Genomic DNA, 23,877 nt, shown 5'->3' with positions numbered 1-23,877 from the left:
TCCTTTTGTGCTCTCTCCTTCTGTCTATCCCTTCCTCCTTTCCTTCATAGTGCCCCATGGTATGAACCTGGTCCCTAACTGTGACCACAAGGTGATGAATTAAATGCAGAGAAGTCATATGAACAGAAGCATACACAGAAAAAAGGCATCAGATATACGGCCAGTCTAAAGACAAGTCCTGGAGCAGCTGAATTACATAAGCCTTAGCCAGGATAACACTGGATGAACCAGCAATCCACACTCCAAGATGCTAGCCCTGAGAAGCAACTCAATAGGAGCCACATAAGTATCTTAGAGCCAATAAAATCTTCATTAAGAAGATTAAGTAGCAACAACAACAAAAATTATTATGATAAAATGTTGAATTAAAAAAGCAATGATAAAATGTAAACTGCTTAATAATTGCAACCATATTCATTCAACATACATGCATTAAGGACCCAGCTCCCTGTTGAGCAGAATTTGCAAGTATGACAAGGGTGGCACAGGGAGAGCTTAATCATCGCCCTCAACATCTCCCCTTGCTTTTCTAATAGGTGCCTCAAGCTTTAAATGTTCCCAACAACACTGCTTCCCCTCCCCACCCCACAGCTGCTCCTCAAGTTGTCTGTCCCATCTTGGCTCCATCCTTTACTTCTCTTCTTCTCATATCCCATGTCCAGTCTAATGGCTCTGTTGGCTCTATCTTCAAAATATATCTAGAATCTGACCACTTCCCACCACACCCAGCACTAAAATGTTAATCTATCCACCATCATATTTCACCAGGATTACTGCAGCAAGCTCCCAGCTAATCTCCCTGCTTCTTCCCTTGTCCCCTGTGGTCTGCTCCTAACAGAGCTCCCAGAATGATCCATTTAAAACTAATGTCAGAGTATCTGTCTTTCTTCTTAAAACCCTCCACTGGCTGTTCCATGTCATCCAGAGGAAAAACTCAAATTCAACCCATCTACAAAGCCCCACTCTCTGCAACTCCTCCTAACCTCCACCCAGTTCTTTGACTTCATCTCCTCCTGCTCCACCCCTTACCCTCTCCACTCAAACCACACTAGATGGTGATGGCTTTTACTGCCATCTGCCATACTGTATATTTACTTGTCTATCTGTTATATGGTGTGTGTCTTCCCCACAAAGTGGAGGACCCAGGAGGGCAGAGATTGTGTTCTGGTCCCTGTTGTATCCTCAGCACCTAGAACCTAGTATAGCAGGTACTCAATAAATATTAGTTGAATGAATGAATACAGATTTTTTTTGTGGCCATTAATATATTTATAGGTCCAAAACATTAAATATATATCACACTATACATTAGAATGTGGTACAATTGAATTCTATCTCTGTTTCTTTGAACTAGAAAGATTGTTATTGGTAAGAGTTACTCACTGGTGGCCCTGGAGATCCTTCTGCACCAGGAGGGCCTGGGTAACCTTTTTCTCCAAGCCACCCAGGGAGGCCCAAGTCTCCCTTACTACCCTGCCTCCCAGGAAGTCCTGGAGGGCCTGGTGGGCCCATGGGACCGGGCTGGCAGGCACAGAGCCCCATGCTTCCTAGACAGAGGATAAAAGGTAGCTTTGTCATATTTCCTGAATGAAATCCCAATAAAGACTTTACTATACAAAACCAATAGTTAAAATAAGAACAAAAAGGGTCTGATATGCACAATTCTTATTGCAGACAATCGATAATGTGTGATGTGGGGCCATGGGGCATGGGTGCAGGAGTACCTAGGCATGGCCTATGTGGGGTGGATGCATCATTTCTAGACAAATGGGATGTTCTGTGTCTTAATAAACTCATCCTGACAAATTGTAGGAAAAAAGCTAATGTCCAATTCTACTGAAGAAACTTTAAAAATAAAAAAGCTCCTTATTTTTAAAAGTTTAAAAGTCTCTTGCTTGGTTACTACTAAAAAAGTCTCTTAATTGGTTCCTGCTGAAGAAACAACAAAAAAAAAATTGGTTAGACTACAAACTCCGAAATTTAAAGAATCAAAATAATATGCGAAGAGGAATTACTGACTGCACTGCATATTACAATTGTTAATTCACTATAATGCATTTTCTAATCATCAAGAGTTTTAGTCTAAAACAAGGTCTATAGGATAGTCAAACCTCTCAGCTCTCACACCCGCCTGACTCAGTTGGTCAAAAAGGCACCAAACAATTTAGGGTGGAGAAGCATAGAGCCATAGGCATTTGATGAGTCTGGGAAATATGGGACCCACACAGAGAAACTGAAAGAAAAGATCACTACTGTCCTAGCTCTGCTTCTTTCATGGAACCAAGAGGATCTTGTGAAAAAAGTCACCACCTTGAGGCAAATTCCATGCCCAGTAAGTGTCTTCTTTGTACTTGAGATGCAAGGATTTGACTTTGTGGTAAGTTCTAATCGCATCATAAGCACATAATGAGGTGGAGAACTCACAGTGGGTAACTAAGGTGAGTAATATCTACATTAACTGCTACCTTGTATGTTTCACAAATGCCCCCCAATCTTCCATATGTTGTCTTCTAGAACTTCTACCTTTGATGTATACTTGCCTTTTTCACCTTTTGAGCCTCTTCTTCCTGGAGGACCCACTTTGCCTTTCATTCCTTGTGGTCCAGGGTGCCCAGCACTACAATATATAGCTTTACAGTGGGGAAAGGGATGGGCAGAGAGAATCACACAATTTTTGTGAGTGTCTTCTATAGAACAAGTAGAAGTGCCTCTCCCACTCACATCTCCCCCTCAACCCCACTCTTTCTTCCATTCTTTTCCTATGATTCTTTCTCTCTGATAGAAGAATATATACAAAAACAGACCACACAATTGTCACAGCATGCTTCTGTCACCACAACCTTGATAAAGACATCCCTAATCTCAGCCCTAATTTAGTGGGTTAAAGAGCAAGGTAGTATGCAACAAAACACAGAACAAAACAAATAAACAAAAAAATTAAGAGTAGGTGTACAGCAAAGATCCTTTTTCCCCTTCAATTGTAATTACCTAATGAAGAAGGCATAGAGCAGAGCTTGTAAAAGAAAAAAATCAGAGACATCTGGTTGAAGATGACAGATAAAATACAAACAATAAGTTCCTTGTTTTCCCCAAATAACAGACAGTAAAAGAGTATCACAAAAAGGCATAAGCCTGCAGGACAAAGAAAAAGGAAAAGAAACAACAGCAAAAAAATGTAAAAGGACTCAGCAGACCCTAAAAAGCTGAAATTCTAAGCAGGCAGTGGGGAAAGCAGAGAAAGAACACAATTTACATAAGAAATCTCTCCAAAAGTTCAGGAATTTGTACCTCTGAAGTAGAATGAGAGTAAGACCCAAAACAAGATGGTTAGTTAAAGAAAGAGTTAAACCATAAGATCCCCTTCTCAAGAATTGCAGCAGGAAAACACAATAACCCCTCATAATTGGAGGAAACAGACAATGTAGTAAGAAGAAAACTTTAAAAGAAACTATATAATTAAAAAAGCAGATGAGGGAAGGCATCTCATCCCTGAGACATGAACAGGCTGCTGCAAAAGGAAACATTAAAAGAAAACAAAGGCAACAATAAAATCTTTGGAAATCAAAAAAAAATTGATTACAAAAGCAGAAATTTAAAAATTCAGGAGCAGAGTTGGAAGATGGAGTTGAGGAAGTCTACCAGAAAGTGTTACAGAAAAGTAAAGGTGAAGAATAATAAGGATTAGAAAAAGAGACATGTAGGACTGATTCTCTAATAGACAAATATATAGAGAGACAAATATATAGAGTCCAGAAAGAGAAAACAGGGAGAAAAAATGAAGGAAAGAATATTTTCAAAGAAATACTTCAAGAAGTTTTTCCAGAAGTGAAAGATTTGTGTTAAATGAAAGTGCTCATTGAGTGCCTGCAAATAAGTGCAAATGTACCCACACAGAGGTAAATCATTGTGAAATTTAAAGATAGTGAAAACAGAAAACTTCCTATAAGCTTTCAGAGAAAAAAACAGACTTTGAACAAAGGATCAAATATCTAAATGTTATCGGACTTCTCAGTAACAATACTAGAAAACAATGAGAAATGCCTTCAAAAACCTGAAGGAAACATATTTCCAACCTAGAATTTTATACTCAGCCAAACTATCGATCAAATTTCACAGTAGAATAAAGGCATTTTCAGACTGTTAAGATCTCCAAAATTTACACACTTTCTCAGGAAGTATAATGAAGGAGTAAATCATTGAAAGAAATATATGAGTTGTGGGAAACAAAGGAACCCAGATAGAGACAAAGACAGAGACAGAGAGAGAAAGAGAGAGAGAATTCCAGTGATAATGGTCAAGAAAGATCTCAAAAGAGTGTCTCAGCAGCAGCTTAAAAATCACAAGTTGACCTCATTTGAATGGATCAAAAGCTCCAGGAGAAATTTATCCACAGAGATAATACTGACAGTACATTTAATAAGTTAGAATGCATGATTAGGATATTTACACAATTCCAGGTGGTCTGAGGTTGAATTAGCAATAAATATATTGAACACCAAGCAAATACACAAACAAGAAAATCAGATAATTATTAACAAAATGTTGTGCTGAAAAGTAGTAATATATATTATCATGTGGCTGAACTGATGAATAACATTTATACAGCACTTCAGTGTAAACACTGAGTCTTTATTTAACTAAGATTATGATAATAACTGTACTGATAGGTTGTGGGAGTGGAAAATGTGCACGTGTGTGGTAAGGGGCAGTAAAAGAGAGCTAAATTCGTCTTCTATAGAGGGAAGTCAAAAGTCAAATGCTCAAACTGAAAAATTAAGAAATGGCAATACAAGTACGTATGTGGAATGGCAATACAAAAGCAAATAACAAAAGATCCAGCTAATTGTATGGGAAATAATTGCCCCTGGGGTGGAAGGACTAGGAGAAGGGGTTGCCTGGGATGGCAGTTCTTCAGAACAGGCTTTGTAGGACTGTTTGATGCTTAAGCCAGGTCCATATATAACTCTGATAAAAATGAAAACTACATTTAAAAAATAAAAATTGGGCGCTGGCCCAGTGGCATAGAGGTTAAGTTTGCCCACTCCACTTCAGTGGCCCAGGTTCACGGGTCCAGATCCTGGGTGCAGACCAACACACTGCTCATCAAGCCATGCTGTGGTGGCATTCTACATACAAAATAGAGGAAGATTGGCAAAGATGTTCACTCAGCAACAATCTCTCTCAAAAAATAGAAGATTGGCCCTGAGCTAATATCTGTTACCAATCTTCCTCTTCCTTTTTTTCCTCTCACCAAAAAATAAAATAAAATAAAAATTGTATTAATTTACAAAATTCTTTCATCACACTTAAATCTCAACCAAATATTTCCACATACTTCAATAATAGTCCAATATCCCTTTACTTTTTTGTATTATTAAGAACACTAAGTTGGCTCACGAAATATTAGATAAGCTTTCGACAATTTGGAAAGTCACATTTTCTGAATGACACTGCAAATATCAAATGCAACATAAACGTCAATGAAAGTGAATGGGAGCGCATTACCGTCTGATCCTGGAGGTCCCTGCAGCCCTGGTGCTCCAGGCAACCCAGGTGGTCCCGGGTTCCCTGATTTTCCTGGAGCAGAATCAGCTCTCCCAGGAATACCAGCTGCCCCTGGAAATCCTGGATGACCAGGAAACCCTCGTGGCCCAGGGGGTCCCATCATGCCTCCAAGAGAAACCAAGAATGAACACCACATATACTCTCAGATTAAACTTTTCGGTAGAAGAAATCAAATCAGTACTTTCTTCCCTCGGCTGTGGAATTTTTTCAAGGAAAAAAAACATAGTTAAAAAATAACTGACTATCCCAGCCATCAAAATGCCTCACCTCCTTAGAAACAAGCACACTAGTGGAAATAAACAGGTTTGGGGAAATAGATTTTCTTACCTTTTCCTCATTCTTTAGCGTTAGTGAGAAAGAAATATATATTACTTAATTAAAATTATTTCTTTAATCTACCCACCTTAATAACTTGATAAAATAATCTGAATAAACATATTAGCACATTTAGTGAATAAATATATGAACTCACATAATCGTCTGCCTAGGACATAAAATACCATCACAATCCAGGTGGGAGGGGAGCATCGAGATGCTAAATTTGAACCTGGCCTCTCCCTCTCCAGCCACAGATACTTAAGTAGGTTATTTATCCTGCTTTAATCCTCTATATCTAACGCAGAGTGTTGTTTTGAGGATTAAATAAAATAATCCACGTAAGGAGCTTAGTGCAATATCTAGCAATAGTACGTGCTCAATGAATGATTACACGTTTAGTGTGTTCAGAAGTCAAAGCGAGTAATGCAACAGCAGCTAAATCTTGTTTCCCTTGACATCCTACGCCCTCTCACTGGCGGCTTTGGCTTAAAGACAGCTGGAAGCCTTCGTGTGAGAGAGAACACTTCTAGCTGCTTCTTCCAAGCATGCCTGGTTCCAGAATCTCTCTGTGGAAGACTGTCATTTTCAAAGACAGCCGCCACAGTAGCTCTTGTCTCTCACTCTCTTGTAGAATCTTGACACTCTCATATCAAGAGATGGAGTGTTCCCTTCCCCTTGAATGTGACAGGCTTTTGTGATTGTTTGGACTAATGGAATATGGCGGGAGTGACACTAAATGGTTTCCAAGGCTAGATTATTAAACGTGATTCAGCTTCTGCCTTGCGAGCTGAAATGCTTGGGAATGGAGTCCTGACCCACTGTGGAAGCATTCTCACTGCTCTGAAGCCACCAGGCTGTAAGGAAGCCTGAATTAAGTACAGAGCCACACAGAGAGGTCGTGGGACTACACAAGAGGTACAGGAGAGAGATGCCCAGCCAGTCCACATGGTCCAGTTCCAGCCACTAAAACCATGGCTGCAACCACTTGAAAATCCCTGATCTAGAATTGCAGTTTAGCCCTTTCTGAATTCTTGAACCACAGAAAGAGTAAAGGGTAATATGCTGACTGTTATTGATTTAAGCCACTAGGTTTTGGGTAATTTGTTCAGCAATAGATAACTGAAACCCTGTCAGTAATTAGTAATTGAGCACGCTAGTTAAATTGATGGCTTTCGTTATTGTGTGCATATGTGCTGGGGCTTTACAAATATTTTCAGACATTATCTTTACTCCTGAAACAACCCTGCAAAGTTTGTACCTTGTAGACAAAGCATAGAAAATTTATGCCAAATATGAGTAATAATAAAAATAACTAACATAGTGAGTCTTTACTATACGCCAAGCTGTATTCTAAGTACTGTATACATACAGTACTGCTTTCAACCCTAACAAGAACTCTATTGTGAGATTGAAAAAACTGAGGCACAAAGAGGTTAAATAAATGCCCAAGGTCACACAGTTGGTAAGTACTAGAATCTGGAGTGTCTATAGTACATAGTGAAAACCCATAACTATTTCACTATCCTACACTAAGTGGGAAGGTTGAGATTCAATCATAGGTATCTGAATTCAAAATCCTACTTATCTCCTGGTGAATATTGTATATGACTATAAAATAAAGTATGTATAGTAAAGGCTATACACAGTGATGTACTTAAAACAAAATGAAAGGTGTTCCTGTGGACTTGGCAGCCATCTTGTCTTCATGCCATTCCTAAGACCCGCCTCAGAGTCTCTACACACAGTCATTGGATGGAGCTGGATCTGCCTGCTGTCTTGTTCCAGTGCCAGGGAGAATGCTCAACCCCCTTCCAACAAAGAGAATGAGTTACAGAGCATGGCATGTCGCAGTCTTGACCACCCATTTATAGAGCATGAAACTAATGAAGTTGTGGCCAGCATCAACAATTTGTTTTTTTAAAAAAAGAATGGAATAGAAAGTGGAATATAGAGTACATGATATACCCAAAAGGTACTATTTTATGAAATTTGTTTTTCAATCATATGCATATATGGGTACATATATGTGTGCATAATGTAACATAAATGCAATATAATATAAAACGTATTTCTTACAATAGCTTGTGTTCAAAATATGGGTTAATTCTTTTTTAAAAAGTTTGTGGAATTAAGAGACTGCCTGTTATATTTAGTTTTGAATCTGCTAGAGATGAATGCTACTTACTCCTATTGGGTTTTGATTTCAATCTACTGGAGGCACTATTTTATTATAAATAAGCCCAAAAGGAGAAAGGTAAGACCAGAGTCTAGGGCTTCCTGACCAACAGAGTCCTTGATATGATTTTTATTGTCCTGGGTCAAGTCAGTTGAGCCAAGGCTACCAATCTAAAGATTCAATGAACCTGACACAGCTTTACTACCTTTCTGGTCATCGGATCCTACAAAGTGGAAGCTAGATTCATGGATGGTTAAACAAGAATTTTGCAGTTAATGGTTGAACATCTCAAGAAACTTCTCACTAAATATAACAAGAGACACAGACTGGATAAAATTACATTTATTCAAGACTTTTCTCCTTCGTGTTTAATCAGTTCTCCTGGGTTCACAGAATGCAAATATCCTCTAGAATTCTACTCCTAATCTTACTAGGAATATGAACCAGCACAACACTTGAAGGAGTTCAAAGTTCTTATGTCAATAGAATTCTTTCCCAGGCTCTTCATCAAATATTACCATGAGCTATAGGGGTTGGAGTTTTTCTTTTTTTGGGGGGGGGGGGAATGTTGTTTTTTGGGTTTTTGGGGGGAGAGGGTTGTTTTTCTATTGTGTTTTTAACTATCAAAATTTTATTTTTTAATTCATAATTTGTATTTCCACATTTCATGTAGGAGATTTAAGTTGGGGCCTTGGTGAATGAAACAAATTTTAAGAAGTAGATGTCAATAGAGAGAGCCTTCCATAAGGGTAGAAAAACCTAAAGAAACACTCCAACCTTAGCAGTGGTTTCCAAACCTTATCTGCATGTGATAATCTTGTAGGAAGCTTGTTATACATACATGTTCCTCATCACACCCCTGAGATACTGATTGAATATTTCTGAGGGCAGCCCAAGAACCTTTATTTGCTCCAAGGAAGTGATTAGTTGGTTTGAATTCAGTGGTTCTTAACCCTGACTATACATTGGAAATACAGGGTTGCTTTTACAAAAGCAGAGGCCTAGGCCCATCCCCCAAAGAGCCCAATTCTTGATCTGGGGTAGGCACAGCCATCAGTATTTTTGAAATTCTCCTAAGGTGATTTCAATATTAGCTAGAGTTGACAACCGCTGGTGTGGATGAGAATATAGGAAAACTGGCACATAAAAGCCAATGGATTCGTACCTGCACAGGCTTCCCCTGGGCTACCTGAGTGACCAGGGGGACCAGGTGGTCCAATAGCCCCCACTTCTCCATGGCGGCCAGGAAACCCTGGATCCCCTGGAGGGCCTGTTGAAAATAATCACACGTGAATATAATCAACATATATATACATTTTAAAATTCACACACCATTACTCTTTCTGAGGCTTGGTAAAGTACAGCTGGGAGACTGCATGGCAGTTTCTCACCACATTGAAAATGCAACATCTTAGATTCGAACCCCTTCAGCTGCCTCTCCTCTGCAGACACATGAACTTTGAGTGGCACTGTCTTTGTCATTGGTTTAGGCCACTCTTTTCTTGGAGGCAGCATCTCAGGAGGTCTTAGTCAAATGGTTTCACACGTTTTTTAGCAATTAAAAAAAACTACTTTGTGAAAGGTGACATACCAAAAACCCTAGCATACAGTTTATATACTAAAATAAAATTCGATGTCTTACACCAATAGAGATTATCCAGGATGCACACCTCTCCCTGCACTTGCATAATTATATATTTACCATAAAGTTCATATATTTAGCATGCCTAGTGTGAAAACTACCAAAATTCTGGGCCAGACTCTTCTGTCAGGGCCACTCAAATCTCATTTCTTAATAATTTATGGAGAAAGGGAACAGAACACAAACCTTTGAGTGGAAGAGAGGGAGTTGTCAAAACACCTGGTGGCCCCGGGTCCCCGCGATCTCCAGGATCCCCCTGAAATAATTCATTCATTCACTTTTTGTAGAAAGAGTAATATTCTTCTTACGTTTCCTGCCACTAAATAACTATTAGGATCATGAGTGCATTTGTGCTTATAGGTGGACTAGAGAAATGAATGGCTCAAGGAGTGCTGGGAGGAACAAGGTTATTCAACCTCCCACTTACAAGTGGAAGTAAATAACCAACTGGCAAAGTTCTCAGAACAGAGCAAAAAATTTAAACTCCAAAAAATTATTCCATGCCCGTAAATTAGATACCTTTGAAGGTGTGAAATTTCTTAGATATAATATAAGCATTAATGTCTAACTTGAAACTCTAGGACAAATAGTTTATTTGCCTACAAGATCTGAATCTACATTTATTTTAGCAGCAAATATTTTCATCCTTAATTGTGTCCCCTTAATGCCATCATGGCTTGCCCCAAGCAAGTGCCGAATGTGAGGTCACAGAGGTTACACAGGAATGAAAAAAATGTCTTGGTGGTGAGAGGAGAGAGCTCTCCACAGCTCCTTCTGTTTTCTAATCTTGATACAAGGTGATCCCCATGGAATTTTTGAAACTTTCATTATGATTCACCTTCAGAAGAATCATTTCTCAAATGTAAAATGGAATCATTACCACATGAATTAAAATAATATATTCAAAATTAACTGTCTCTATCAAGTTACATTTTTGAATGATTCTTTGAAATATATTTAAATAAATTAGATAACAAAAGAGATATAGAATTTTATCAGACTGTACTCAAATAGGCTTATTTTTTTACCTTTGGACCAAGAAATCCAAATGGCCCAGGCTCTCCAGACAGTCCTGGTTCCCCCTACAAATAACCACAAACATGCCTTTTTAGAAAAAATGTGATTGGGTGACAAATTATCTCATTCTTGTTTAATTTGAAGGACACGTGCTCATTGAGATTCTTTGCAAAATCTTAACATTGCTTTTGGGCTGCATCAGACAGTTTAGTGTTTTGGTTTTTGCAGCCACAGCTAAATTATCCAATTCATAAAACGAATGTGTTTCTCTTTCCAATTGCTGTGCGCGCGTTTGGATGCAATAATACAACTTTTGAATGATATCGAATTGCATTGACTAATGAAAATGTATTTATTATCTCTATAATAGTGTGCATTTACCTTTAATCCTGGAAAACCTGGAGATCCATAGGAACCAGGGTTACCCTAATAAATTCACAAAAATCAACACAAGCAGATTTAAATCAAAATGCATGAACCAGTTCAATGCATCATCTTTACTAAATGGGATTGCTCCACGGATATTTAATCTTGCCTACAAAGGCGGTTGAATGGAAGGAAATAAACATAAAATAGAGTCCATTTCTTTATAACATTTGCTATTGTAATTGATCTTTAGTCTGATTCCAAAAGTCATGTCCTTACCAGGGTTCAAATTAAGAACATATTTTTGTTGTTCTTTCTTTTTAATTTATTTAACTTAATGCTTGCACTGGGCGAAATATCTTTAAAATCATTGCAGTATAATTTAATTGGAGATTAATAGTTGCTCTATGCATTATCAGTAATAAAATTTACCATGAAAGCCAATGTTGTTCTATTAAGTTCTAAATATGAAGCCAAATAAACTCAGTGCCTGTGCCTGCTGGGGTCTGGCCTCCATAGTGACTCTATGAATGAGGATCCCATTAGCGACACATGTGGTGATGTTTCAGACCTAAAGCTGTGCTTTTTTTCTAGCTACTGCCCTAGATCAGTACCTTCTTTTATCAAATAGGCTTAAAAGAACAATTCCAAGTTGCTATCACACTGACCCTAAGCCAGGCAGGAAATGCTACAGTCCTGTTACTTCCCGCCAATTCTTTCATCTTCTGCTTGCCTGTTCTATGTAAATGATGTGAATGGAAGGGATGTTCCACTGGGACGTTTAGCCATTACACAATTCTTGTTGTCCAAAATATATTGTTCCTATTTGAGATCATCTCCACTTTTGAGTTCTCAGAAATGTTGATTTGGTCTTATTAAAAGTGAGAGAGAGGAATGCGTCCAAACTCAATGAAGAGAAGGACGGCACGAATGATCTTACCCGAGGTCCTGGAAACCCAGGAACACCTTTCTCTCCTTTTTCTCCAGTACCAGGGACTCCCTTAAAGAGATGACAATAATTATATGAAATGTATGCAATATTTCAGCAATATGGAATGCAAAAACAAAATGAGAAATAAAAATTATTGCCAGTAGCTTAAAGAAAACAACTCCTCTAGGACAGATGCCCTAGGGGCTTAGGATAAAATAGTAAAAATTCTAGTAATATAAATTAGCATTTAAAGCAATGATCAACACAAGGCAAAACAATTTTTTCTAATTAAGATAGCACATCATACAAATTTAAAAAGGTACTTAAATAAACTACCTTGGGTCCAGGAGGTCCCGGAGGTCCAATCATTCCAGGCATTCCTTTTATACCCTAAAAATCACGATGGATATAATCTGGCTCATTCTTATTTAACATACTGAATTTCATCTCTTTTAGAAATGATCTCTTTCGACAACCATTTTACTAATTTTTTAGTAAGAGATTATTCTTCAACTGTCACTAATTAGTAACTAAGATCCCAGCGCACTTATTAACCTGACGCTATTCAGGCCAGTTCTGTTTGAGAGGTGTAATCTTGCGGGGCACAGGGGTGGACCACCATGGAACCAGGGCAGCAGATGCAAGCTGGGAAGGCAGCCATTGAGAGGAGTGGCTCATTTTGAGCAAGGTAGTAAAATTCAGTCCAGGAATTGAAAATCGACAACAGAATCTGCACATGGCATGGGTAACATCAGTGCTGGAGGCTGACAAAGGAATTATTATTTGCCAAAAGTATATTACAAGCTCAGTTCTATAGATCTGTTACCTTATCAAAACATCAAACCATGTAACATCTAAAGGACAGCTGGACTTCCAGTGGTCTTTTCAGCCCACAAATCAAAAATAATATTAAAGGGGGCACTATATGCTGGAGGACATGTCACAATCTAGCAGCCTGAGCTAGGTCTGCGACTGAGCAGCTGGGTCAGCTTGAGAACACTGGTAACCTTTCCAAGCCTCATTTTCCAGCTCTATACAATGGGGCTAATAGTACCAACCTGTTAAGGTTGCTTTGGAATTAATGCAGTGATACTGGCACAGATATGTGTTCAGAAAATGTCGGCTATTACTACTTTACCAAGGTCACACACAGACAGGGAATTACCTTTTCTCCTTTATAGAGACTAAAATCAGGTGGCTGTACCAACAGGGTGGGTCCCGGAGAACCTTGCTGGCCAATCTCACCCTTTAAAATAAAATTAAGATGATAAGAATTGTATATTCACTTTATTTTGAAATAAACTTTGAAAGGACGACTTTCACCCATATGTTGTGATGTGATGTTTACAATCCTGTGTATCATGAATTAAAACAAAAATCAAGGTAAATACATCATGTAATTTCAAATATTTACTGTTTTTCATTAGTAATACATATTTATCATTAAAAATAAATTTAAAAAATAAAAGTGATCCATGATCCTATCATCCGGAGGTAATTTTTATTAAAACTTGGGTATAAGGACTGGCCCAGTGGTGCAGTGGTTAAGTTCACACGCTCCACTTCAGCGCCCCGGGGTTCACCAGTTCAGATCCCGGCCTTGGACCAACACACCACTTATCAAGCCATGCTGTAGCAGGTGTTCCACATATAAAGTAGAGGAAGATGGGCACGGATGTCAGCTCAGGGCCAATCTTCCTCAGCAGAAAGAGAAGGAGTGGCAGCAGACACTAGCTCAGGGCTAATCTTCCTCAAAAAAGAAAAACAACTTCAGTATAGTCCTCTGTGGAGTATGCGTGCTTGTGTTTATGTGTGTACACACGTGTGTGCTTAAGGTGCACAGGCACATACACATCTATGTGATTAAACGGCGTGTTAAACATAATTCAAAATATATTGTAATCAGAATATTATATAATAATATATAAACACACTTTATATTTTCATATTTTATTAAAATTTTAAATCATTTTATATTTTTCTTTTATAACACTACTTTTTGCAAAAAATTCTTCAAAAACCTGATTTTTAATGCCTATACAATAATCTATCATAAGAACATGCTATCATTTATTAAGCCATTCCACTATCGTTGGATTTAGGTTATTTCTAATTCATTTTCAGTAGTATTTTAAACCTCTCTGTATAAAATCAATAGCCAAAAGTTTTCATTTACATCATTGTAGATGTCATTCTCTTAAAGAAGAAAATGTACCTTGAATTGGTTTTGCCGCAGTACAACCATAAATTCTTACCCTTGATTAGAAGATAATTGTTTTGTACTTTTCTGAATATTTCTATTATTCTGCACTTAGAATTCTCTTTGCCTCTTGTGTCGAGCAGATCACCTGGGCTTACAAGCCAGCTCCTTACTGACTGTTCCTTTGGGCAAGTTCCTTAAAATCTCTTTATCCTTAGTTTCTTTAATTCCTGTAAATCTTACTTTCCTCCCGTGTGAAATGAGGATTATAATACTGCCTACCTCAAAGTGTTACTTTACGGAATAGATGATGCACCAGAAATACTACACTGAGTGGAACAAAGTAAATCCTCAAATATATAGTTATTAAAATGATTCATGTTTTTGAGAAATGAGATTTGGGGATGAAAAATACTGTTTCAAGTTTAAATGAAAAAATACAACCAATAATTCAATCCCTACCTAAGCATGGGAAATGACAGAAGAACAAGGAGTTTAGGGCCATTGGTGGTTTTTGTTTCCTTGATGCACCCTAGAACCTAAGACAGTGTTGGTGTGGTAGCGGCTCTCAAGAGATCTGTTGTGTGAGTAAATAACTGAACAAATGCATAAACAATACACGAATAAGTATGAACATGGATTATAAAAGTAACCATGCTTATTCTTGTAGCTAGAGTAAATCTGAACAAAACCTGTAAAGGTTGACAAGCCAGGAGCCTCTTCAACATGTTGGTCATGTTACTATTACTTCATATGGTAAAAGTACCATATATTCATTTTAGTCAAAAGGACAAAGAAGATAAATTATGAAGAGCAAAATTTAAATGATCTATAATCATATCACCTAGGAAAAATTCCTGAAAACCATTTAGGGCAGTGTTTCTTAAAATAGGGTGGGTAAACATGTTCTTGAACATCTGAGAGTTCTGCATCAAAATTTCAAAATTATGTTTTTATTCGCCTGACAATCCAAAAGAATTTTTAAAAAGCGTACTTTGGGTAATTTGAACAGCCGCTTCATAGCGAAATACTTCCGCGTTCCTCCATGGAGTTTGCAAGTGGCTCTGATGGCGTTGGTGCTGAGGTCACTAAGCTGATAATCCATTTCTCACTCTATAAGACAGTGTTTCTCAAACTGGGTACACGGGCTTCCAGGGTTTTGACAAACATTCTCTGGGGCCCATGACTTCCCAAGTTTGAGAAACGTTGTTTTAATATATTTTCTTTCAGTCATTTCTCTAAGTTAGTGATTCTCAAGGAGTGGGGGCAGTTGGACTAGCCCTCTCCCCAGGGACATTTGGCAAGATCCTGATGCATTTTTGGTTGTCACAACTCAGGGGGAAGGGATGTTATTAGCATCTGGTGGGTAGAGGACAAGAATGTTGCTAAACACCCTATGATGCACAGGACAGCCCCCACGACAATGAAATATCAATAGTGTCAAGGTTAAGAAATCCTACTCTACCTGTGTATTTTAATATCTTTTTGTTTGTTGTTGTTTTTACAAAGTTGAGTTTACACTTTTGTAACCTGTACTTTCCACTTAACATTATATCATAGGCATTTCCCCACATCACGAATTCTTCCAATGTATTTTTGGCAATCGTGTCATTCTGTTAAATGGCTATATCATAACTTATCCAACCGAGCTGGAACTCCACGAGAGCAGGGATCAGGTCTGTCCTGCTCAATCCCCACACCCAGCACCCATCCTAGCCTGGCACAGAGTAGAAGCTCAGAGTCTATTTGCCCACAGTTGTTGAAAGAGCTGCTCACCAGCTGTTAGATAGTCAGATAGTTTCCAGATGAGCTTAAAACTTAAAACTCTTTTCTAAAGCTTATCCTTGCTAAGTTTCATGCTTCAGCAGAAAAGACTATGGGTATAAGGGAGGGAGAGGTAGGGACAATGAGGAGGCATATGAGGGAGGGAGAGAAGGGGAGACTGTGGGTTGCTAGATCCTTTTGGTTCCACTTATTTACATTTTTATTTATGTGTGGAGTTTAGGATTCTGATGAAATTTGTGAAATTAAGATAAACAAATCAGTAATTAAACAAAATTGTTACTCTAGTTGTAACATTATTAGAAACGTTCAATCTCTTTTTGCTAGGTGAAATACATCATGTAAATTAACTTGAATTAAGTGCTAAATTTTGTCAGAACTGTCATTCTACAGTCAAGATGACGGTGCCATAATAATTCAACACAGAAAAATTCTCAGCCATAAAATTGGTCAGAGACTAGATACGAACACAGCTTAAGTGATCATCAGAACAGCCTCCACACCCGGGCAGCACATACATTTTAATATCTGCTCCTCCACGCAGAAGGGGATTCTTACCGGGTCTCCCATTTGCCCCTTTACTCCCACGCCAGGATTACCCTGGAAAAGAAAAAAAAAAAAATCTAATTGTTTTTGAATATTAAAAAAAGTAATTACAAGCAAGTAAGACTTCTGGTGAATTTATTGAAGTTTATTTATTAAATTCTTTGGGAAGTCTAAGAGGAAAGACATAATTCTGACATATATCAGTGGTCACTTATTTCACTGTACAAGAGCTCTCTTTGTGTATCTTACTCGTGGCCGCCTACCTTCAAACCTGGACTCCCAGGATGGCCCGGAGGTCCCTATATCAATGGCAAAAACACACATATCAAATATTAGTAACAGAAATCGGAACGTATCTTCATTGGTTGCCCCAAGTTCCTCCTCAGGAAACCCTTAATTTTAAAACATGCATCATGGACCTTCTATCATGGCTGGGCTGCATGTTACCCGGGGGGACCTCTGCTTCGAGATGGACTCACACTGATAATGGCGGGTGTGCGCTGGTTCATCAGGTGATAATCTGTCAAAGAACCCAAAACTGACCCAAGACTGCAATTGTGCTTGTTTTGCTTTGTTGAAATGTCAGGTCAGGGTTTCTAGGGGACAGAATGAGTGGTGCTGTACTTACTGTTAACCCCGGCGCTCCCGGATATCCCACTGGGCCCACTGGTCCTCTCGAGCCCCTTGATCCCTAAACACGAGAAAAATCGGCACGTTTGTTACCAAAAACCATAATCAGGGTTCACTCAGCAAGAGCTGCATGTATTGCCTGGAGGATAAAACCCACTAAAGAAATCACAGTCCTGGACACATGTGCCTGCCTTGCTGGAACATCTGGGACAGCAGCTCTGACACCGCTAAAAGGTCGCAGAGCTAGAAGGCAGCAGAATCTGGTAGGTGTGACAAACTCCTATGTTTTTGTTATACATCAGGGTGCTTTTTAAATATTAATATTAATTATCATTAATTAGTATTAAAATATGAATGTATTTATACGTTTTAATATATTCTTTAAATGTGTCCTATAAGATCAGTGTGAATAGAAATGTTGTCCCCAATTCAAGATCAAGACGATCCAGCCATAAACAGTTTTCTGCCACACGTAAGTCGTGGCATAATTACACAAAACTCACAAGGAAAGGTTATGGCTGGGCATTCCTGGAAGTGTGGAGAGAGGCTCTCTGTTCTTCCACTAACCCTGCCCACGTCAAATGATTTGTGAGTGTGCAACGAAATTGCTGGCTCCCAGAGGATGAATTGGTATTTATTTTAACAGCCACATCAAAGCATCTCATTGATCATGTTTAACTGAACTTCAGGAGTAGTAAGGAAATCAACCTGGGTGAGTAATCCTGTCTACAGCCAGAACTTACCAAGCAAGATTATAGGTTAGCCATTGGACAACAAAATTGCTTTCAACTTTAATCTTGTACACATTGATAAATTGGAAAGACTAATATAATCATTGAATCACAAATTTCAGGGAGATGAAGATGGGGCAGAATATTAAATATAACACACAACAACTCATTCAGCAGGCTAAATGGTATAGAGCAAAATCATTTCCACTTGACATATATCAACGTAGTTGCTAAGTAGACTTATCTTCCTAAATGTTAAGTGACTACATATACCTGAGCAATGCCAAGTGGTCATTAAAGGATAGAAAAGGAATGTAGGAAGCCTGCTAAGCTTCAAGAATTGTCCCATGAGCGTGGGACCTGTGCAGTCACACACGGCCTCATGCTGGATTTAATGCTCTGCTGTCATCACCTTCAAATTCTTTATAATTTTTGCATAAGAGATCTACATTTTCATTTTGCACTGGGTGGGCCCTGCAAATTATGCAGCCAGTCTTGCTGGCATACAAACCAGTAGGGACCACAGACTATTTGAGGAGCAAAGAGAAGCGCATGGCCTGCTCAGAAGACTTACTGGTAAGCCAGGAGGTCCTGGGTCCCCTCTGTCACCCTGCAATAATAATGATACATTGTTTTAGCAAAGCTACACCATTAACCTAAAACACACGTGATGTAGAAGTAGAAATACACACAGGGATTATTTGGACTGCCCAACTGTGCAGCCTGTTCAACTTCTCAGTGTTGAAAAGACAACTGTGGAAGGGCTCTATGCAAGTAATGTTCTGTATTCACTCTGGGGCTCTGAATTCTGCTTCTGTTCTGCCAAAACTTTCTCTAGATTGCTGGGGTCCTGATGACATGGAACCAAGATGAGATTTCATCTTTCAATTTAAATTGTTCTAAATTCTCAATCTGATGGCTTCATTTCATCAAGTTAACCATCCCTGGTCTAATTGCCAGACCTCGCCTCCCTAATACACACCACTCCTTTTGATCACCCTAGTGTAGATGGAAAGGGAATTCATGTGGAAATTCTCTCACATCCGCGTCTGTGCGGATCCACCACTTTGAGACTCTGTCCTGAGACTCTATTTACTTTCAAGGATCAAAGGGTGTACTTCTCTTGAAGACAGGCTCTTTGTAAAAAATGTAAAACGTAATATATCATAAAATTTACATAAGGTAAAAATTAACATTTTAATCACTTTTAAGTGTACAGTTCTGCAGCATTAAGTACATTCACATTGTTGTGCAACCATCACCACCATCCACCTCCAGAACTTTTTCATCTTCCCCAACGGAAACTCTGCGCCCATTGAACACTAACTCCCCATCCGCCTCCCCCCAGGCCCTGGAAAGCATGATTTTATTTTCTGTCTCTGTGAATTTGACTCCTCTAGGAACCTCTTATAAGTGGAATCACACATGAGTTGTCCTTTTGTGACTGGCTTATTTCACTTAGCATAATGTCTTCAAGGCTCGTCCATGTTGTAGCCTGTGTCAGAATTCCCTGCCTTTTTTAAGGCTGAATAACATTGTGCTGTATGTGTGTAGCACATTCTGCTTATCCATTCACCTGTCAGTGGAAACTTGGGGTGCTTCCACCTTCTGGCTGTTGTGAATAACGCTACCATGAACATGAGTGTACAAATATCTGATTGAGTCCCTGCTTTCATTTCTTTGGGGTATATACCTAGAAGTAGAATTTCTGGATCACAGAATAATTCTACATTTAATTTTTTAAGGAATCGCCATACCATTTTCCACAGCAGCTGCACCATTTTACATTCCCAGCAATGCACAAGGGTTCCAATTTCTCCACATAATTGTCAACACATTATTTTCTGTTTGTTTGGGCTTTTTAAATATATAATTACCATCCAAATGGTGTGAAGTGGATACAGGCTTTTAAGAGCATTGTTTCTCAACGATTATTGATCAGCAGACCACTTTATTAGGGATCGTCTGTTTCTCTTTAAGATGAGGAATTTTCTATATCCATCTCCCCTTCTACCTCTCTTGTTCTTTCTTGCTCAATTACAAAAATCTACTCACCATAACTAATACATACAGTACTTTATAGTTTACCACCTGCTGCAGTGTAAATTATTATAACAAATCATCGGCACCGAGAGGAAGGCTGATTAGATGTTGTTTTAATTTTCTTTCACAAATAAGGCGTATGAGGCTCAGAGGGGTTTAGAGAGTTGTTTAAAGTCATAGCAGTAGGTAAAGGTAAGTCCTCTCCTCTGATACAACATACTGGTTCCTAGAATGACTGTGCTTTTGATGCTCTTTATTAATATATCACTTAAGCTATGAGGAAAAGCATCGTTCTTGCTGTTTAACAAGTATAAATAGGCACAGAGACTACAAACAAATACTACAAGCTCAGTAAAGAGATTACCCCTCCAGGGGGCAGGGAACTCAGGGTCTAGTGGAAGCAATCTAGGACTAGTTTCATCTAATTGTTGTGGAATAGTCCTCCTTCAGAGAAATGACCATATCTTGCCAATGTACTACATTTCTTCCCTTGATTTATCATATCTAGTGCTTATCTGTGGCTATTCATATTAGAGAGATGAAGTGGCCCCGCAAAAGTTTATTTCTGAACATGTGTATATCATTCTCTGGTAAAACACAAAAGCATTTAATTTACCAAGGATAGTCCTATCTGGTTTCCATAATTTTCAAGTTCAATAATGATGACTTCTATTATACTGGATGACAAGTATTAATGTTACACTATTTTAACTACAAATAAATGAATGGTTCTCAACTGGGAGTGATTCCCCGCCTCAGGGGACATTTGGTAATGTCTGGAGATATTGTGGGGGCTCGGGGGGTACTAGTGGCATCTAATGGGTAGAAGCCAGAGATACTGTTCAATATCCTACAACGCACAGGTCAGCCCCCACAACAAATGATTATTTGGCCCAAAATGTCAATAGTGCCAAGGTGGAGACACCCTGAAATAAATGTATCCATGGCAACTCGGCAAGACTAGCTGGGAGGGAGTGGAATTCTACAGCCAGAGCAACTAAAGCCAGCCCTTCAGCAAGAAGTATGGTGCCATCCCAGAGGGCCAGGGTGAGGATAAAAACCAGCGTGCTCGGGACACTTCTAGAAAAATCTCAATCTGTGTTTCCTGTGTGGGTTTACCTATGTTTTTCAAGTCACCACAATCATAGTACTTACCTGAATACCTTTAATGGCACCAAAAATGAAGACTGAATTTCCTTTTTCTCCATTTGCCCCAGGAAGGCCCTGAAAATAAAATATTCACTTAAGAGGGGAAAAGAAAGCATATTAATATTTCAGTATTTTCTTTTTTTAATAAAATATTACTCACCAACAAAATTACCATTATAATCACATTTCACTAGTGGAGATTTCTTTATTCTCTTCATTATTATCATCCTAAGGTTCTCATATATATTTATTCAATATTCGCTTAACATCTACTAAGGAATCTCCTTAGATAGGATACCTAGTAATCTAATATTATATTATATTGTATTATATTATATTATATCATATTATATTTAAATATATTTATAACTACTAATTATTCATCAGGAAAATTGCATTTTCCCTCACAACATAATGCATATAATACTCATATTATTCTTATAAGTAAACAATTTTTCTCTCGTCAGTTAATATTTTACACCCTAGAGATAGTAAAAAAATTGATTTTGTCCATTTCAGTATTCGTATTCGAAACAGAGCCTATGTATCCTTTCTAAGATTAACTTTTAAAATACGTCACATGTTCCTTTTGGAAAGTTTGAGTGTGTGGATGCAAGTTTGTTTACTTAGAGTATTTTTAAAAAGTGAACGAAATATCCCAATATATTCTTTTGTTCTTCAAAGTTTTCCTACTTGCTATCTGAATCTCCTACTTAATATCTTAATACATCTTAACTTGGTTACCACATAAAAATTCTACCATCTGCAGGGGCTGCCCGTGGCCGAGTGGTTAAGTTCGCACGCTCCACTTCAACGGCCCAGAGTGTCACTGGTTCAGATCCTGGGCGCAGACATGGCACCACTCATCTGGCCATGCTGTGGCAGCGTCCCACACAGAAGAAATAGAATGACTTGCAACTAGGATACAAAACTATGTACTGGGGCTTTGGGGAGAAAAAAAAAGAAAAAGAGGAAGATTGGCAACAGATGTTAACTCAGGGCCAATCTTCCTCACCAAAGAAAAAAAATTTAAAAAAATAAATTCTACCGTCTGCAGATATCAAGCTCCTACAAAGGGCATACGAATTTCAAAGTTAATCCTTAGAAGAGTGCCTGACTTTGCTTCCAATGGGACACACTTAACAGTTTTATGGTAAATTACATCAACAGTTTCCTTGAGAAATCAGATTTGCCCATACTGTATAGGCAATCCCTGCTTCACACAGTTCCAATATGCATGAATTTTGCTTCCACAGTTAAGTTAAATTGCATCAGTCCTCCAACAAACTGGTTCAAACTTCAGTTACCACTGTGTATTAACTGAGTAACTGCATACAATACACACTTCACTGCTAGCTCATCAGTCCACAGATCACTACATAAGTAACAGATTCAAATCAGATCACTAATGGATCATATCACTCCTTTCAAAGTCTGTCATTGACTGGCCACTGCAGATCTGTTAGTTCACACACACACACACGGACAGCAAAGTGTGTAGTTGTGGTGCCCCTTATCTCCCAGTGATAAACCCAAATGACACTTCATAAAAACAGATCATTGAAAGAGAGAATTGGCCAAGAAAGATGAAAATGAAGTAAGGAAATGAAAAATGATAAGGTTGGAGATGAAACTCAAATAGAATGTACATGGACTCACAGAAGAAATAGCTAATGGTGAGAATGTTGACACTGCTGTCATTCGAACCAGAGGAGCTAGTGCAGCAAACTTATCAACGTAAAAGGAGGAAGTGGTTGTGACAAAAAGGATGAAGATGTGCCAGAGGAAGTGACGCAGGCAAAAGAACGTCATGTTAAAGGAACTCAGAAACATTTCACAACCCTGCAAGCTGACCCAAACTTAGAAAAGAGTACAATTCACCAAAAAATAAAAAGCATGTTCACTCCATACTCCAAGTTACACGACAAGAAGGCAAGCTGTTCTAACTACCTTGATAAGTTTTTATAAGGCAATCAAACGCTTTAATTCTTAATGTTCCTAATGTATTAAATTATAATGTACTAAATAAATACTATTTTTTAAAATAATTTCCCTATATATTTATAACCGAAAGTAAGAGAGTTTTTAATGTTTTAACAAAACATTTTAAAGGTCATGAGACAATAGCAATGTTTCCCATTGGAGGTTAAGGTTGCTCTGTGTGGTTTCAGCTTGCATGGTCATTCTTGAAGTTTCACACTACTGTGCACAGTGAGGGCTGCCTGTATGTGAAATGGGTCAAAGGAAAGAAAGTTGCTTTGCAAAGAAATCGTTATGACAAGCTTCAGTGTTGTGGTCAGTACTGCATGCTGTGTTACAGCTAAAATTGAGAAGCCCTGCTCTCTTGAACGTTCATGGACACACAGTAGAATGAGGTTTGACCCAATTTGAAGATCTTAACAAATGTGCATTCACCAGATGGCACTCGAGCCTTCAAATGCCTGAGTTTGAGAACAAAGGGTAGTTGAGAAGCTTAACAATGAAAGCTGGTTGTTCTTACTTGATACCACAAAAAAGATGTGAACATGGAAGTTCTTTTTGAGTACTGTATTCAGATCAATTCTACTATGATTTGGAGCAAAACGAAAATTCGTGACAAGAAAGCAGGATGACTACGGTGGAATGCTGGGAAGTGATATCTTTTAGAGAAGTGGAAAGGCTGAAAAATAGTCACAGAAAATCCGTTTTGAAAGGCTAAATCATCTCCAACCTTTAATTAAGTGAGAAAAAGGAAAAGAAACAGAGGGGAAGGAAATATAAGGGGTAGAGAAAAGGGTAGTT

General features: G+C 38.4%; 1 protein-coding gene across 8 annotated transcripts in view; it reads right to left on the bottom strand.

Moving 5' to 3' along the window:
• COL4A4 (collagen type IV alpha 4 chain) overlaps positions 1-23,877 on the bottom strand; it is a 116,273-nt gene that overhangs the window by 48,705 nt on the left and 43,691 nt on the right. For 6 of the 8 annotated variants that reach the window (XM_070489578.1, XM_070489576.1, XM_070489574.1 and 3 more), the window contains 15 exons: positions 21,103-21,171; positions 18,479-18,514; positions 17,172-17,234; positions 16,807-16,842; positions 16,556-16,597; positions 13,181-13,261; positions 12,352-12,405; positions 12,025-12,084; positions 11,100-11,144; positions 10,730-10,783; positions 9,888-9,957; positions 9,225-9,329; positions 5,506-5,670; positions 2,537-2,630; positions 1,384-1,543 (listed from right to left, as the gene is read on the bottom strand). In XM_070489578.1, coding sequence (XP_070345679.1) covers positions 1,384-1,543; positions 2,537-2,630; positions 5,506-5,670; positions 9,225-9,329; positions 9,888-9,957; positions 10,730-10,783; positions 11,100-11,144; positions 12,025-12,084; positions 12,352-12,405; positions 13,181-13,261; positions 16,556-16,597; positions 16,807-16,842; positions 17,172-17,234; positions 18,479-18,514; positions 21,103-21,171 — 1,134 coding nt within the window. Of the gene's footprint in view, positions 1-1,383; positions 1,544-2,536; positions 2,631-5,505; positions 5,671-9,224; positions 9,330-9,887; positions 9,958-10,729; positions 10,784-11,099; positions 11,145-12,024; positions 12,085-12,351; positions 12,406-13,180; positions 13,262-16,555; positions 16,598-16,806; positions 16,843-16,962; positions 17,064-17,171; positions 17,235-18,478; positions 18,515-21,102; positions 21,172-23,877 lie in introns of those variants that run through there. The other 2 variants (XM_070489579.1, XM_070489580.1) reach the window with 2 other exon arrangements.

This window comes from Equus asinus, chromosome 19 (genome assembly GCF_041296235.1).
Source record: "Equus asinus isolate D_3611 breed Donkey chromosome 19, EquAss-T2T_v2, whole genome shotgun sequence".
Lineage (NCBI taxonomy): Eukaryota > Metazoa > Chordata > Mammalia > Perissodactyla > Equidae > Equus > Equus asinus.
The sequence above is the reverse complement of the archived record's forward strand: the minus strand, read 5'-3'. Positions and strand labels throughout refer to the sequence as shown.